Raw genomic sequence first — 15469 nt, 5'->3', positions numbered from 1 at the left:
GATCGAGACCATCCTGGCTAACGTGGTGAAACCCCGTCTCTACAAAAAATACAAAAATTAGCCGGGTATGGTAGCACATGCCTGTGATCCCAGCTACTCAGGAGGCTGAGGCAGAGAGTCACTTGAACCTAGTAGGCAGAGGCTGAAGTGAACCAAGATCACACCACTGCATCCCAGCCTGGGCGACAGAGCGAGATTCCATCTCTAAAAAAAAAAAAAGATTTAGACTAATCTAAGATTGATCATCACTAGCTGCTAACATCACAAAAAAAGAGAAGCCACCAGCTCCTGATAGAAGAACACGCCACCACCTATTCAACTTTCTAGATCCATCTGTCAAACTAAGACATTATGGAGGAGAGAGGAACATGTTAACCTACACCAAGAAAATGCCATCAGCAAAATCCAAACTGTGGGAAATTCTATGGGTAGATGTTGTTTGAGTCCCGATACAAACAAACGTATCAAAAAAAAAAAAAAAATTCATGACATTTGAAACCACTGAAACTGTGAACACTGATTGGATATCTGATTATAAGGAATTATTGTTAATTTGTTTTAATTGTAATAGTAGTATTGTGGATATGTTTTTATTTATTTATTTTATTATATTATTATTATTATTTTTGAGACAGAGTTTTCGCTCTTGTTGCCCAGGCTAGAGTGCAACAGCGCAGCCTCAGCTCACTGCAACCTCCGCCTCTTGGGTTCAAGTGATTCCACCCACCTTGGCCTCCCAAAGTGCTGGGATTACAGGCATGAGCCAACCCCCCTGGCCTGTGGATATGTTTTTAAAATCCTTACCCTTGGCTGAGTGCGGTGGCTCACGCCTGTGAAACCCCATCTCTACAAAAATAAAAAAATTAGCCGGGAATGATGGGAGGTGCCTATAATCCCAGCTACTAGGGAGGCTGAGGTGGAAGAATTGCTTGAACCCAGAAGGCAGAGGTTGCAGTGAGCCAAGATCATGCCATTGCACTCCAGCCTGGGTGACAGAAGAGACTCCATCTCAAAAAAATAAAAATAAAAACTAAAAAATCCTTATCCTTGAGAGATATATACTAAAACACTCACAGGTAAAATATCATATTTAGAATTCACGAGGGGGATTGAGATTAAACAAGATTGGCCTAGAAGTTAATAATTGTTGAAACTAGGTAATTGGTACATGGGGGTTCGTTATGCTATTGCCTACTCTTATATACGTTTAAAATTCTTCTTAACAAAGAGTTTTAAATATACATTAATACGATGAGCTCTCAATATCCTCACATATTCTTAGCTCATGTAAGCCTTAGAAAAGGGGCTGAACAGCCAGGCGAGGTGGTTGTCGCCTGTAATCCCAGCACTTTGGGAGGCCGAGGTGGGTGTATCACCTGAGGTCAGGAGTTCGAGACCAGCCTGGCCAACAGGGCAAAACCCTGTCTCTACTAAAAATTCAAAAGTTAGCTGGACATGGTGGCAGGCGCCTGTAATCCCATCTACTCGGGAGGGTGAGGCAGGAGACTCGCTTGAACCCAGGAAGTAGAGGTTGTAGTGAGCCGAGACTGCGCCACTGCACTCCAGCCTGGGCAACAAGAGCAAGACCCTGTCTCAAAAAAAAAAAAAGAAAAAAGAAAAGGGGCTGAAGAAGCTGGGCCATGTGTAGCCTCGTGGTCACTGCGTTCTCCTAGCAATTTATTGACTCCCCCTGGGCTACCAATGGTTCAGGCCGCATGTTGGGTCTTTATACTAGGAACAAAACACAAAATTACAAAAAGTACATTTTCTTTTTTCTTTTCTTTCTTTTTTTTGAGAAGGAGTCTCGCTCTGTCACCCAGGCTGGAGTGCAGTGGTGCGATCTCGGCTCACTGCAAGCTCTGCCTCCCGGGTTCATGCCATTCTCCTGCCTAGCCTCCCCAGTAGCGGGGACTACAGGTGCCCGCCACTGCGCCTGGCTAATATTTTTTGTGTGTATTTTTAGTAGAGAGGGGGTTTCACCATGTTAGCCAGGATGGTCTTGATCTCCTGACCTTGTGATCCACCCTCCTTGGCCTCCCAAAGTGCTGGGGTTACAGGCGTGAGCCACGGCGCCCAGCCCAAAAAGTACATTTTCTATAAAAATGCTTCACTTAAGGCCGGGCGCGGTGGCTTATGTCTGTAATCCTAGCACTTTGGGAGGCTGAGGTGGGTGGATCACTTGAGGTCAGGAGATCGAGATCATGCTGGCCAATATGGTGAAACCTCGTCTCTACTAAAAATACAAAAATTAGCTGGGCGTGGCGGCGCGAGCCTATAATCCCACCTACTCAGGAGGCTGAGACAGAAGAATCGCTTGAACATGGGAGGCGGAGGTTGCAGTAAGCTGAGATCACGCCACTGCACTCCAGACTGGCGACAAAGCTAGACTCCGTCTCAAAAAAAAAAAAAAAAAAAAAAAAAAAAAAAGCTTCAATGAAATTTGAGAGTCTTCCAAGTATAAGGCCCTAGGCCCAGCACTCTAGAGGACACTACATTGAGAAGACATGGCCCCATGTTCTGGTGGGGAGGAGGGAGGTATTGATCTAACGGAGAGAGGACGAATACCCAGCTGATGGGGTGCATGGCCAAATGAAATAACACACAAAAAGGCATCCAGAGGAAGAACAGTTCCTCCAGATTGCTGCAGAAAATCCATATAGGTCCATGCTGAGATGACCCTGGGATTAAGCCTGCCCAGGTAGGGATTTCAGCAGCAATGAGGAGGAGTCCTTCTGGCTAAGGGGATGGCAGGAAGATCTGGAGTGAGGAATGAAACACATGTGGCTTGCAAAGGGGGAGTAAGGCAAGTTTGTTAGAAGAAGGGTCGAGGCTGGAGGAAGATGAGTGATAGGGAAAAGAGAGGCGGGACCTGGCTGTGAAGGACAGTGACTATCATGCCCAGGGTCAGGGCTTCATCTGGTGAGCCCAGGGAAACCACATACTGTATTAGGAAGGCAGCACCTCCTGCTGCTTCAAAGGACAACGCAATCTGGCAGTTTCCTATGCAAGCTCAGCCATGCCATCTGCCCTCCTCTTGGTTTCAGGCAATGGCCCAGCAATGCAGATCGAATGGTGTGAGTCAAGATTGTTAAATCGGTATTAAATGTAGAGCTGTGGCTGCGCATGTGACAAGATGCCAAATGGAATGAAGCATCACTAAGCAATCAGAACTCCAAGTACTCTTTAAAAAAAATGTAAGGCAGCATGGCAAAGCATTGCACATAAAAGAAAAAAGTGTACAGCACCCAGCATGACCCCAAAACTTATTGACAGTTTGCTCCATCTGTATGATTATGAAAGGAGCCTCTTAAAGCCACATCTCTGTGTGGTGACACCTGCTGTGTGATTCACCACACACCAAGCTGCCAATTTCAATTTTATTCAGAGGTGTTTCTTACCATCTACTCTCTCCATGTGTCAGCATCCAGCAGTCATCCAGGGAATAGGCCCACTTCCCCTCTCTTTCCCCTTGGGATAAGCATATATTGATCTTGTTCTAGGGAACCTCACAGTCTTTTCACAGACCTCTCCTTCTCTACTGACGTAGTTTGCCAGCTTTATCCCAAAAGACTACAGGGGAAGTGAAAGCCACATGTTTGACTATCCAGGGGCTCCCACAAAGCACTTTGCCTGAACCTTTTGGCCTCTTACTGAATGACCAGGGTGTGTGCACACTTCCCCCCTTCTCCTCCACTCCAGTTGTGTGACAGTGGTATGCAGGTCTGTTACACGCATTGCCTTGCACATTGTGGTCACTGCAGGAGATCAATAAACAATAAACAATATGACCAAAGCTAGTGTAGGCTGAAATGTCACAAACATTTCAGACTTCTTGTCAGGCCCTAATCTTGGATTAACAGACCCTCCCTGAGAAAAGTACAAGGTTCAAGAGCAGCAGCTGAAGAACTCACAGCTGATACTCCACCAAAGGCGCAAACATACTGGGGAGGCCAGACGCAGTGGCTCACACCTGTAATCCCAGCACTTTGGGAGGCCAAGGCGGGTGGATCACGTGAGGTAGGGAGTTCGAGACCAGCCTGGCCAACATGGAGAAATCCTGACTCTACTAAAAATACAAAATTAGCCGGGCATGGTGGTGCATGCCTGTAATCCCAGCTACTCGAGAGGCTGAGGCAGGATAATTGCTTAAATCCTGGAGGCAGAGGTTGTGGTGAGCCGAGATCACGCCACTGCACTCCAGCCTGGTAAACAAGAGTAAAACTCCATCTCAAAAAGAAAAACAACTACTGGGGAGGAAGGGGTCCATGTGGCAAGTGTACCCCAGTCACATGCAAAAACCATGCTGCCAGATGGCCTTAGGCAAGGTCTAGATCAAACAAGTGTTTGTGAAGCAATCAAGGGCTAATCACACAGCCAGGAGTGCCACAGAGCAGGCACTCGGTACACAGAGCAGCAGACATGCTATGTGTTTGACACCCTGCAAGACTGGCACGTGGCCTTCTCTGATCAGAGACAGGAGGCCACTCCATCACTCAAAGCCAAGTATGGGCACTCTCCCTGAACCAGCCCTTACCCTGACTGATGTCACTGATGTCTGCGAGGAGGGAGTAGTTCACACCTGTGCAGAAAAGAGTTCATATAGCAAGCCTGAGACTGCCCGTCCTTTGACACGCCTGCTTCCAAGGGGCCTTTGACTGGTGTCTGGGAGCTTGAATTTGGGGAGGTTTCCCACCATTCTCTAACTGATAAGCGTGGCTCACTGTGCCTATACTGTTTGTGCAAACAATGTGATTTATGGCAAATATCTGCTTTCCAGCTGTAATACCAGCACTTTGGGAGGCTGAGATCACCTGAGGTCAGGAGTTTGAGACCAGCCTGGCCAACATGGTGAAAACCCATCTCTACTAAAAATACAAAAATTAGCCAAAAATCTCTTGAACCCAGGAGGCTGAGGTTGCAGTGAGCCAAGACTGCACCACTGCACTCCAGCCTGGGCAACACAGCAAGACTCTATCTCAAAAAACAAAAAAAAAATCTGGTTTCCTTCTGGGAATCTGGAATTCAGGTATGTGCCAAACAGAAGGTGCCCACATGATGAACCCCCAGTAAAAACCCTGGGCTCTGAGTCTCTAAGGAACTTCCCTGGTTGGCAGCATTTCACGTGTGTTGTCACAACTCGGTGGTGGAGGGATTAAGTGCGTGTTGTGTGACTGCACTGGGAGAGGATCCTTGGAATATTGCAGCTGGTTTTCCCAGACTTCACTTTGTTTCTTTGCCATTGTGCTTTCTTTGCATCCTTTCATTATAACAAAGCATAGCTGTGGGTACAACTATTAGGTTGGTGCAAAGGTAATCACAGTTTTTGTCATTAATATATGCTGAGTCCTGTGAGTCCTCCAAGTGGGTCATTGAGCCTGGGGTTACTCTTGGAGACCTCCGACCCAGGACCCCAGAGAAGAGTCTCCCCAATGTGAGGTAGGTGGACACCTTTGCGTGGGCTGAGTCAGAAGACTGTGATTGAATCCTGGTGCTGTTCATGTACTTCCAGTTTTTTCCCCATGTAACAGGATGGCAAGACCAGCACCCCTGCACTGAAACCATAAACTGGAAACCACTCTGACACTTGCAGAATACCCCACAAACAAAAGATCCTATTATTCTGTTGGATCTAACATTTTAGGGTAGAGGCCCCTTCTTTGATCAATAGCTGGCTTCCAACAGTGCAAGGGAAACCAACAGATGCACAGAAAACTACTTTTAAAAGCTACAAGGCCAGGCCAGGCACAATGGCTCACACCTGTAATCCCAGCACTTTGGGAGGCTAAGGCAGGCAGATCACTTGAGATCAGGAATTTGAGACCAGACTGGACAACATGGTGAAACTCCGTCTCTACTAAAAATACAAAAATTAGCAGGGCATGGTGGTGGGTGCCTGTAATCCCAGCTACTCAGGACACTAAGACAGGAGAATTGCTTGAACCTGGGAGGCAAAGGTTGTGGTGAGCCAGGATCATGCCACTGCACTCCAGCCTGGGCAACAGACGGAGACTCCATCTAAAAAAAAAAAAAAAAAAAAAAAAAAAGCTATAGGGCTGGGCGTGGTGGCTCACGCCTGTAATCCCAACACTTTTGGAGGCTGAGGCAGGTGGATCACTTGAGCTCAAGAGGTTGAGACTAGCTTGGCCAACATGGTGAAACCCCATCTCTATCAAAAATACAAAAATTAGCTGGGTGTGGTGGTGTACGCCTGTAATCCCAGCTACTCTGGAGGGTGAGGCAGGAGAATCGCTTGAACCCAGGAGGCAGAGGTTGCAGTGAGCCAAGACTGTGCCACTGCACTTCAGCCTAGGCAACACAGTGAGACTCCATCTCAAAAAATAAAAAAAAAAAAAAGAAGATATTGATTCACTGAGTAGCCTACTACAACACGTTCAAACCTAGAAACGCATTATATCCACATTCCCACTGCTGCTTTTCTTGCACTCCTGGCTTAAGCCTGCAATCTCCAATTTATCTCCCTAGTTAACTTATTGCAGGAAACAAGTTTTTGAAATGGAAGACAAATTAAGAAAAATCCAAGTTTGGCATGAACATACTTGGCTTTCTGAAATCCCATAAACTCACAGACAACTGTAATTCATTTACTTGCTCATCCATTCACAGACTAACCAAGCTACTGAGGATGTATCAGTGGCAAGTACTGTTCCAGGCTCTATGTGGAATACAAAGAAGATGCCAAACTTGGCCATGGTATCCTCCTGACACAAAGTTATCTGCAGAGAAGCTCAGACACACCCTGTAAATTCCGAAAGGAGGAAGACCTGGTTCTTTGGATCAGTAGGGGGCTATTCTAGGTATTTCAAACAGAAGAAATTCAATACAGGGATCTGCTTACACAGGAGGAGGTACTGTTTTGTTTTGTTTTGTTTATTTTTTTATTTATTTTTTGAGACGGAGTCTCACTCTGTCACCCAGGCTGGATTGCAGTGGCGTGATCATGGCTCACTGCAACCTCCACCTCCCGGGTTCAAGTGATTCTCATGCCTCAGCCTCCTGAGTAGCTGGGGTTACAGGCACCCACCACCATGCCCAGCTAATTTTTGTATTTTTAATAGAGACAGGATTTCGCCACGTTGGTCAGGCTGGTCTTGAACTCCTGACCTCAGGTGACCCACCCGCCTTGGCCTCCCAAACTGCTGGGATTACAGGCGTGAGCCACCACACCCGGCAGAGAAGGTACTATTGAAAGAGAATCCTGAAGAAGGTGAGACAACCCCAGGGTCATGGAGGTGGGGCACTAGCACCACAGCAGGGATGCACTGTCCAAGACAGAAGCTGGGACACCAGGTAAGCAGAAGGCAGACCTGAACCATGATGTGGCAGCTGAGATGGAGAGGAGGAGCTACAGAAGATAGACAGGCAGGACTTGGAAATTTCATCTGGTGTGGGATGAGGGAGGGAAGAGGCAGCAAGTATGACTCAGAGGTATTCAGCTATTCATAGAAAGAGGAGAGTTAGGAGGGGGAGGCAAGTTTGGTGGGGAAAATGACAATTCATGTCACTAGAACTTGCTGAGAATGTTGGTGTGCACTGTGCTCCTCTAAAATATGCTGCTAGTCCATTTATCACCTCTTTGCAACAACTCTGTGCTAAATGCTAAGAAAATATACTTCAAATACTCACACATGATCAACCTGTGCATTCCTTTTCAACCTCCTAACAGTCTCAGAGTATGTAACACTGAATAATAATTTCAAATTCAAGCTGAATTCAATAAAGCTACCTCCTGGGGTATCCAGCCCATTATGTGAGAACTAACCCTGCACACTTGCACCCTCAACTTCATGTTTTCAGGGACACTTTGCAACTGGATGGACTTTTCCATCTCCAGCCTTTGAGTATTATCAAAATTGACATTGAAAACAGTAGTTGCTCGTCATCACTGGCCATCAGAGAAATGCAAATCAAAACCACAATGAGATACCATCTCACACCAGTTAGAATGGCAATCATTAAAAAGTCAGGAAACAATAGGTGCTGGAGAGGATGTGGAGAAATAGGAACACTTTTACACTGTTGGTGGGATTGTAAACTAGTTCAACGACTGTGGAAAACAGTGTGGCGATTCCTCAAGGATCTAGAACTAGAAATACCATTTGACCCAGCCATCCCATTACTGGGTATATACCCAAAGGACCATAAATCATGCTGCTGTAAAGACACATGCACACGTATGTTTATTGAGGCATTATTCACAATAGCAAAGACTTGGAATCAATCCAAATGTCCATCAGTGACAGACTGGATTAAGAAAATGTGGCACATATACACCATGGAATACTATGCAGCCATAAAAAAGGATGAGTTTGTGTCCTTTGTAGGGACATGGATGCAGCTGGAAACCATCATTCTCAACAAACTATCACAAGAACAGAAAATCAAACACCGCATGTTCTCACTCATAGGTGGGAATTGAACAATGAGATCACTTGGACTCGGGAAGGGGAACATCACATACCGGGGCCTATTATGGGGAGGAGGGGAGGGATGGCATTGGGAGTTATACCTGATGTAAATGACGAGTTGATGGGTGCTGACGAGTTGATGGGTGCAGCACACCAACATGGCACAAGTATACATATGTAACAAACCTGCACGTTATGCACATGTACCCTAGAACTTAAAGTATAATAACAAAAAAGAAAAAAGAAAAAAAAAGAAAACAGTACAATATTTCTCGATGCCCAGTTTTCACAGCGGTTGGCTTTTGGGAACTGAGTTCGTGAGAAGGGTGAGTACACAGTCTATCCCAGAGGCAACAATGTCTTGGTGCTACATCTTCTGTTACCTGGCCACTGTCCCAAAATGGGTGCAGCTCACCAAGTGTTCAGTGGTCTTCCTCAGCCAAAGGATTTCTTTTTTTTTCTTGTTTTGAGACGTAGTTTCACTCTTGTTGCCCAGGCTGGAGTGCAATAGCACTCAGCTCACTACAACCTCTGCCTCCTAGGTTCAAGAGATTCTCCTGCCTCAGCCTCCTGAGTAGCTGGGATTACAGGCATGCGTCACTACGCCTAGCTTAATTTTTTTTTTTTATTATTTACTAAAGATGGCGTTTCACCATGTTAGTTAAGCTGATCTCAAACTCCTGACCTAGGTGATCCACCTGCCTCGGTCTCCCAAAGTGCTGGGATTACAGACATGAGCCACTGTGCCCAGTCAAGGACTTTCAAAATTTATTTTCACTTGACTGCAGCTATCTTTCTTATAGACCCAGGCTAATTTCTGGGAGGCATTCCTTGCTAACTGGCTTAGCCATTACTAAGCATAGATCAGTATGAACAATAAATAAATAATTTAAAATGCTTCTGTTTGAAATCATTTCCTGAGAAATAAATGTCATTTATAATGTCACCAAGCAGACAACTGGCATACAACAAAACAGAAGTTTGTCTAACCTAATAACTGTTGTCATTAATGTAGATAAAAATTATGTTTGGAACACTTTCTCTGTAAAAACTTGCTGATGACAATACCTTTGAAAATTCTGTATCATTTAGGAATTCTTCTCTAATTTTATGGACTCACATGTTTCCTGTGAGATAAGAACTAGGGATAAATTTTTTCAAAGGGAACTTCCTGCAAGTAAAAAAAAAAAAAAGCCAACATTGAACAAAAAACCATATTCCTATATTCTCCTTGTTAGTATCCAAATAAGCATATAATTAAGAATGCCAAGTAATGGAATAAGAATCTTGCCTTCTAGGCTGGGCTCGGTGGCTCACACCTGTTATTCCAGCACTTTGGGAGGCCAAGGCGAGTGGATCACGAGGTCAGGAGTTCGAGACTAGCCTGGCCAACACGGTGAAACCCTGTCTCTACTAAAAATACAAAAAAAAAATTAGCTGGGTGTGCTGGCATGCCTCTGTAATCCCAGCTACTCGGGAGGCTGTGGCAGGAGAATTGCTTGAACCTGGGAGGCAGAGGTCACAGCAAGCTGAGATCGTGCCACTGCACTCCAGCCTGGGCGACAGAATGAGACTCCATCTCAATAAAAAAAAAGAAAAAAGAAGAATCTTGTGTTCTGTCTTATTTATATTCCAATATAAATAAGATATATTCTGATATATACTGTCAGAAAGAAGTAAAAATCTGCCAACAATTATCAATATCTCATAGAAACACTTTTTACACGTGATATTTATAAAGAGCATTTTTAAAAATTCCTAATAATATGAATGTTACTAAGCCCAACTATTGGTAAAATGTGCTTTCTTCCTTAGAATATACTTAAGCAATCAAATGAGCTTCTCGAGCAAAATCCAGGGCAGAAGTGTACCCGAGGAAGTCACATTGAAAGGAGAAATTTTAATCCAAACCCCCATTCTTTCGCTATTAAGGTAAAAATAATGGAAATGGAAATGCAGGTCAGGACCACAATGAGCGATCATAGTTCCTATTTGAATGGCAAAATCAATACTAACAATATCAAGTGTTGCAAAGGATAAGGATCCACAGAATCTCTTTTTTGTTACCGGTGGGAATATAAATTTGTGCAACTGCTTTGGGAAACAGTTTGGCATTATGTAAGATGAACATTCACAATTCTCTACAACCCAGAAATTATACCCAAGAGAAATTCCTGCACACATACAAGAATGTTTGTAGTGACCCATCGTCAGGAATATGCATAAGTAAAAGGTGCCACATTTGCACCCTGGGCTTTATACAATAGTCAAAATAAGTCCTGCAAAAATAACATACTCTATATATTAGAAACCCTTTTTAAAATACGGTTAAAGATGACTGCATAGCCAGGCGCAGTGGCTCATGCCTGTAATCCCAGCAGTTTGGGAGGCTGAGGAGGGTGGATCCTTGAGGCCAGGAGTTTGAGACCAGCCTGGCCAACATAATGAAACCCCGTGTCTACTAAAAACACACAAAAAATTAGCTGGGCACAGTAGCGTGCGCCTGTGATCCCAGCTACTCAGGAGGCTGAGGCATGAGAATCACTGGAACCTGGGAGTGGGAGAGTGTAGTAAGCCAAGATCAGGCCACTGCACTCCAGCCTGGGCAACAGAACAACACTCTGTCTAAAAAAAAAAAAAAAAAAAAAAAAAAAATTGCAATGAAAAATATGGGTTCTTAAAAATTACACCTAGATGAGATAAAATTAATAAAATGGGGAGAAAAGTGGATGGTGACCAGGATTTGGAATGGTGGCTATCCTGGAGGAGGGGAGGCCAGAAGGTGGGATGGGATGGCAGGGGGCACAAGAAATAGTTGCCCACATTTTCTCCAAACACCAGGCTTCACTTAGTTAAAAATTAAAAAGTTGGCCAGGTACGGTGGCTCATGCCTATAATCCCAGCACTTTGGAAGCCAAGGCGGGCAGATCACGAAGTCAGGAGTTTGAGACTATCCTGGCCAACATGGTGAAACCCTGTCTCTACTAAAACACAAAAAATTAGCCAGGTGTGGTGGTGCGCGCCTGTAGTCCCAGCTACTCAGGAGGCCGAGGCAGGGAAATTGCTTGAACCCAGAAGGCGGAGACTGCAGTTTGCTGAGATCATGCCACTGCACTCCAGCCTGGTGACAGAGCAAGACTGTCTTTAAAAAAAAAAAAAAAAAAAAAATTAAAAAATTAAAAAGTTGAGAGTGGTCTTTCCGAAAGGGGAGCCAGCAGAGAAATGGCTCTGATTCCTTCTTCACCAGCCACATTGCCCAGCAGGTAAGCCTGACTCTACCCGCCCCCAAGGAAAAGAGATCATGAATTTAAAAATTATTTCACTCTGTTTCCAACTCACGAGTACCCTAATCTCACCTCTATCCCCAGCCACACCCATTTGGCCAACTGCTGAGAGCTGGGTGTCTGGAGAGGGCTGGAGGAGATAACACACATGCACGGCGCTGGGCACAGATGGCGCAACTGAAAACCCACCCTGCTGCTCTCAGGGTTACATGACAGACCTGGAGGATGCTCAGTCCTTGATCCCAGCTGGCAGGATGGCCTGTTCTGGAAGGGGGGGATTCAGATCAGAAGCGGGGACAGGAGAGCGGCGTCAAACATCTCAAGTGGCAATTCCAGCTGCACCTCAAATGGGCCTTTTCGGCACATAAACTCATCTCTGGTGGCGTTCGGACACTCAGCCTGCAAGCTGGCTGCCTCTGGGGAGGCCACTGAGGTTCATTCATTCAGCCTCAGTTCCCCTTTCCTGGCCAGCCTTGCATGGAATGCAGTGAAGGCACAGGGTCCTATAAATGTCAGGAATCGTTCATTCTACCTGGGTGAGGTCAGCAACAATTTGAACCACCTTAGAATCTCGAAAAGTCTGAAGAGGAAATTGCAGAGCTGGACTGTACACGCACACACACAAGAAGCTTGTTCTTACTCCCTCCTCCCCCCAGAACTAGCATTTATCTTCACAACATTATCAGCAAGCAGTAAGAATTTTTCTTAGTTACCCAGAGAATCTACACATTTGAGATTACTCTGAAATGTCAACTGTCTACACATGTTATTTTAAGAAAAGAAGATTTGAGAGGCCGAGATGGGCAGGTCATGAGGTCAAGAGATCAAGACCATCCTGGCCAACATGGTGAAACCCCGCTTCTACTAAAAATACAAAAATTAGCTGTGCATGGTGGCGTAAGCCTGTAATCCCAGCTACTCGGGAGACTGAGGCAGGAGAATTGCTTGAACCTGGGGGGCGGAGGTAGCAGTGAGCCAAGATTGTGCCACTGTACTCCAGCCTGGGCGACAGAGCAAGACTCCATCTCAAAAACAAAAACAACAGAAAACAAAACCCTGTAGTGGGTGACTTGAAGGGATACTGTTGGCTGAATGAAGTGAATGAAGTGACCTGAATTTCAGCAACAGCAAGTCAAGGTCCTTCTGTGTGCAACAGTGAAACAGTGCTTCTCAGAGTGTGGTACTGGACCAGCATCACCGGCCACGCCTGGGAAGTTATTAGAAAAGCCGAATCTCAGGCCCTTCCCCTAGGCCCACTGAATCAGAAACTCAGTGGGGAGGCCCAGCACTTTGTGTTCCAACAAGCTCTTCAGGGAATGCTGATGCACACTCAGGTTTGAGAACCACTGGCATAGACTGATCTGAGTTCTCAAGGCTTAAACCAACCATCCCCAGGAAGCAGACTCAGGGAAGAGCCAGTAAGAAAGCAAAGGGAGGCTTCACTAACCTCCTCCTTTCAACCACTTTCAGTGGGAAGACAATGTTAGCTCTCTCACTGCTGGACTTCAATTTTGAATCCCATGCTGGTTCTGGAATAAGAAAGGAGGGCAGCAAAACACCTCCTGGTTCTCCGCAAAACACCAAGATGGACTCCTGAAGGCCAGGAGCCCTGTCCAATACATCTGTGAGTCTGTGGTGCCCAGCCCAAGGCCTGGCAACCAGAGGCATCAGGAAAGGTGGGAGTAACTGCCCCAGGCGGGAAGAATAAGCAGCCCTTCCTAAGCGTGTGGGTCCTAAGGACTGAACAAGGTGACTGTCTCCCTCAATCCCAAACACACAATGATGTTAGCTCCCGAACCAGAAAGGGCAAGGACTTTGAAGGGCTGACTCTAGCTAGCTGCCCCAAGCCCCACAACTGCCAGGCAGGAGAGAACTGAGGCCCCAGATCACTCCCTTACTCCACCTCCCCACTTGCCCAAAAATCCAAGTTTGCCAGAGGTCATGTCCACAGATTACATTCACCCTTGCCAGAGGTCAGGGCCCCCAGCCCTTGGCGGCGGGCCAGAAGTGTGCCTTGTCCTGCTGGAATGCACGCCCCTAAACATCTCTAGACTAGCGGCAGTGTCCCCCAACCCTGGAGGCCCTCCATCACCATCCCTGCAGCATCATCACCCTCCAATCCCCATGTCCCACCCTGGCGCTGCCATACCTGTAGTAAGAGAGCAAACCATTGCCCAGCACGAACCAGCGGCGCTGGTAGCCCTTCAGATAGTTGGTCCACTTGAGGAGCCAGCCCTCGAAGCTGTCCAGAGGCAGTAAGGCCAGTGGGGCACTGGAGGTCGTGCCAGTCCCCGACATTGGAACCCCAAGAGGAGTCTTCGCCTGTCCTGATCGCAGAAGAGGCAGGGGCTTTAACGCTGGCAGCGATCCCGACTCGGGTCTGAGAAAGGGCGCGCTCCCCACCGATCGGGAGAGCGGCTCTGATGCGGCCTTAGTGAAGGGCCCAGCCCCTACACCTGAACTTGACTCTGACCCTGGCCGCGACCCCTGCAGCAGTTCCGATGCCTGCCCAGCCCCTGGTTCCGGCTCAGACGTCGTCTCGGACACAGGCTCCGATCTTGGCACTGCCTCCGAAACTGCCTCTGACACCTGTTCTGACAGCGGTCCCCGCTCCGGTTCCGGCACGGGCTGGGGCTGGGGCTTGGGCTCCGGCCCGGAGCCGGACGTGGAAGCGCTCATGCCCGGCGCCGCCGTGTGGCACGACAGGCAGGGGACAACCGTGAACAGCGACGAGAGCCCGCGGGAGCGGCCGCCACAGCCGCCGCCTCGGCTCGGAGCGGCCGCTTTCCCCATAGAGCCGACCGACCCGCGCGCGGCCGAGCGGCCAGTGGGGGCGGGGGGCAGGCCGGGGGCGCAGTCACGTGCGCGCGGCACGAGACGGGGGCGCGCGCGGGTCCCTCCGCGGCCCCGTGCGCCCCGCGCCCGCCAGCGCCCGCCGGCTGTTGTGCTCTCGGCCAGCAGCGGGCCAGGTTTGGCTTCTAGGTCCTCCCTCTGTCCGGCGGGTGGAAGGAGCCCTGGAAACACCTGTGGGCGGCGAGCTCGGCGGGCGGGCAGGCGACGCGAAGGGGATGGCGCGCTTCAGGCCACGGTCCCTGCTGCGGCCCAGCCCGTGCCAGGCGCTGGAGGAACAATGATGAATGCGGAGCCCGTCGGCTCCCAGCGCAGCTCTGCCCACGGGACCCTGCGCCGACGCCCCCTCCCCCAATCCGGGCTGGGATGGGTTCGCTCTCCGCCACCCAGGAAAGCCAGGCGGGAAGCAGGTACGGCACCCAGAGGCCATGGAATGCGCACGAAGCACAGGGGCCAGCCGGGTGGCGCTAAAAGCTAAGGACGACGCCCCCGCCCCCCATGGCAGCCATTACCTGTCTGTGGGTTGCTCTTGCGGCCACCAGAAGCGGAGGCCCCCAGCCGCCTCCACCACCGCCTCCACCTCCTGAGCCAACTGGACTACGGTTCATGCTAGGGCGCTTCGCTGCAAGTGGCGACATCGTTCGGGTTGTCTAAACAAATATGGGAAGACTTTTTGTAAACCAAGCTTCTTAGTACAAGAAACATCTCAAAGTGGGGTTCTTAACTTGGACCTCCTGGGATCCCTGGGTAGGCTGGCAGTCTGTGAGGCTTCCGCAGTAGTTGTGGAGGTTTACCTGTTTGTGCCTTTTTCCAGAGTAGGTCCATAATTTTCATGGGATTCCCAAAGGAGGCTGTGACCCCAGAATGGTTAAAACATCAGCGAATTTCGCCCCACCCCACGCCTTTTTT

At 48.0% G+C, this 15469-nt stretch overlaps 1 protein-coding gene across 5 annotated transcripts in view; it reads right to left on the bottom strand.

Moving 5' to 3' along the window:
- Positions 1 to 14540, bottom strand: part of LOC105487217 (oxysterol binding protein 2) — a 222089-nt gene extending 207549 nt beyond the window's left edge. For 2 of the 5 annotated variants that reach the window (XM_071080408.1, XM_071080409.1), the window contains exon 1: positions 13860 to 14527. In XM_071080408.1, coding sequence (XP_070936509.1) covers positions 13860 to 14503 — 644 coding nt within the window. In that variant the 5' untranslated portion in view covers positions 14504 to 14527. Of the gene's footprint in view, positions 1 to 13859 lie in introns of all 5 variants that reach the window. The other 3 variants (XM_011750595.2, XM_071080410.1, XM_071080411.1) reach the window with 3 other exon arrangements.
- Between the last annotated feature and the right edge of the window lie 929 nt (positions 14541 to 15469).

Source organism: Macaca nemestrina, chromosome 15, assembly GCF_043159975.1.
Source record: "Macaca nemestrina isolate mMacNem1 chromosome 15, mMacNem.hap1, whole genome shotgun sequence".
Classification (NCBI taxonomy): domain Eukaryota; kingdom Metazoa; phylum Chordata; class Mammalia; order Primates; family Cercopithecidae; genus Macaca; species Macaca nemestrina.
The sequence above is the reverse complement of the archived record's forward strand: the minus strand, read 5'-3'. Positions and strand labels throughout refer to the sequence as shown.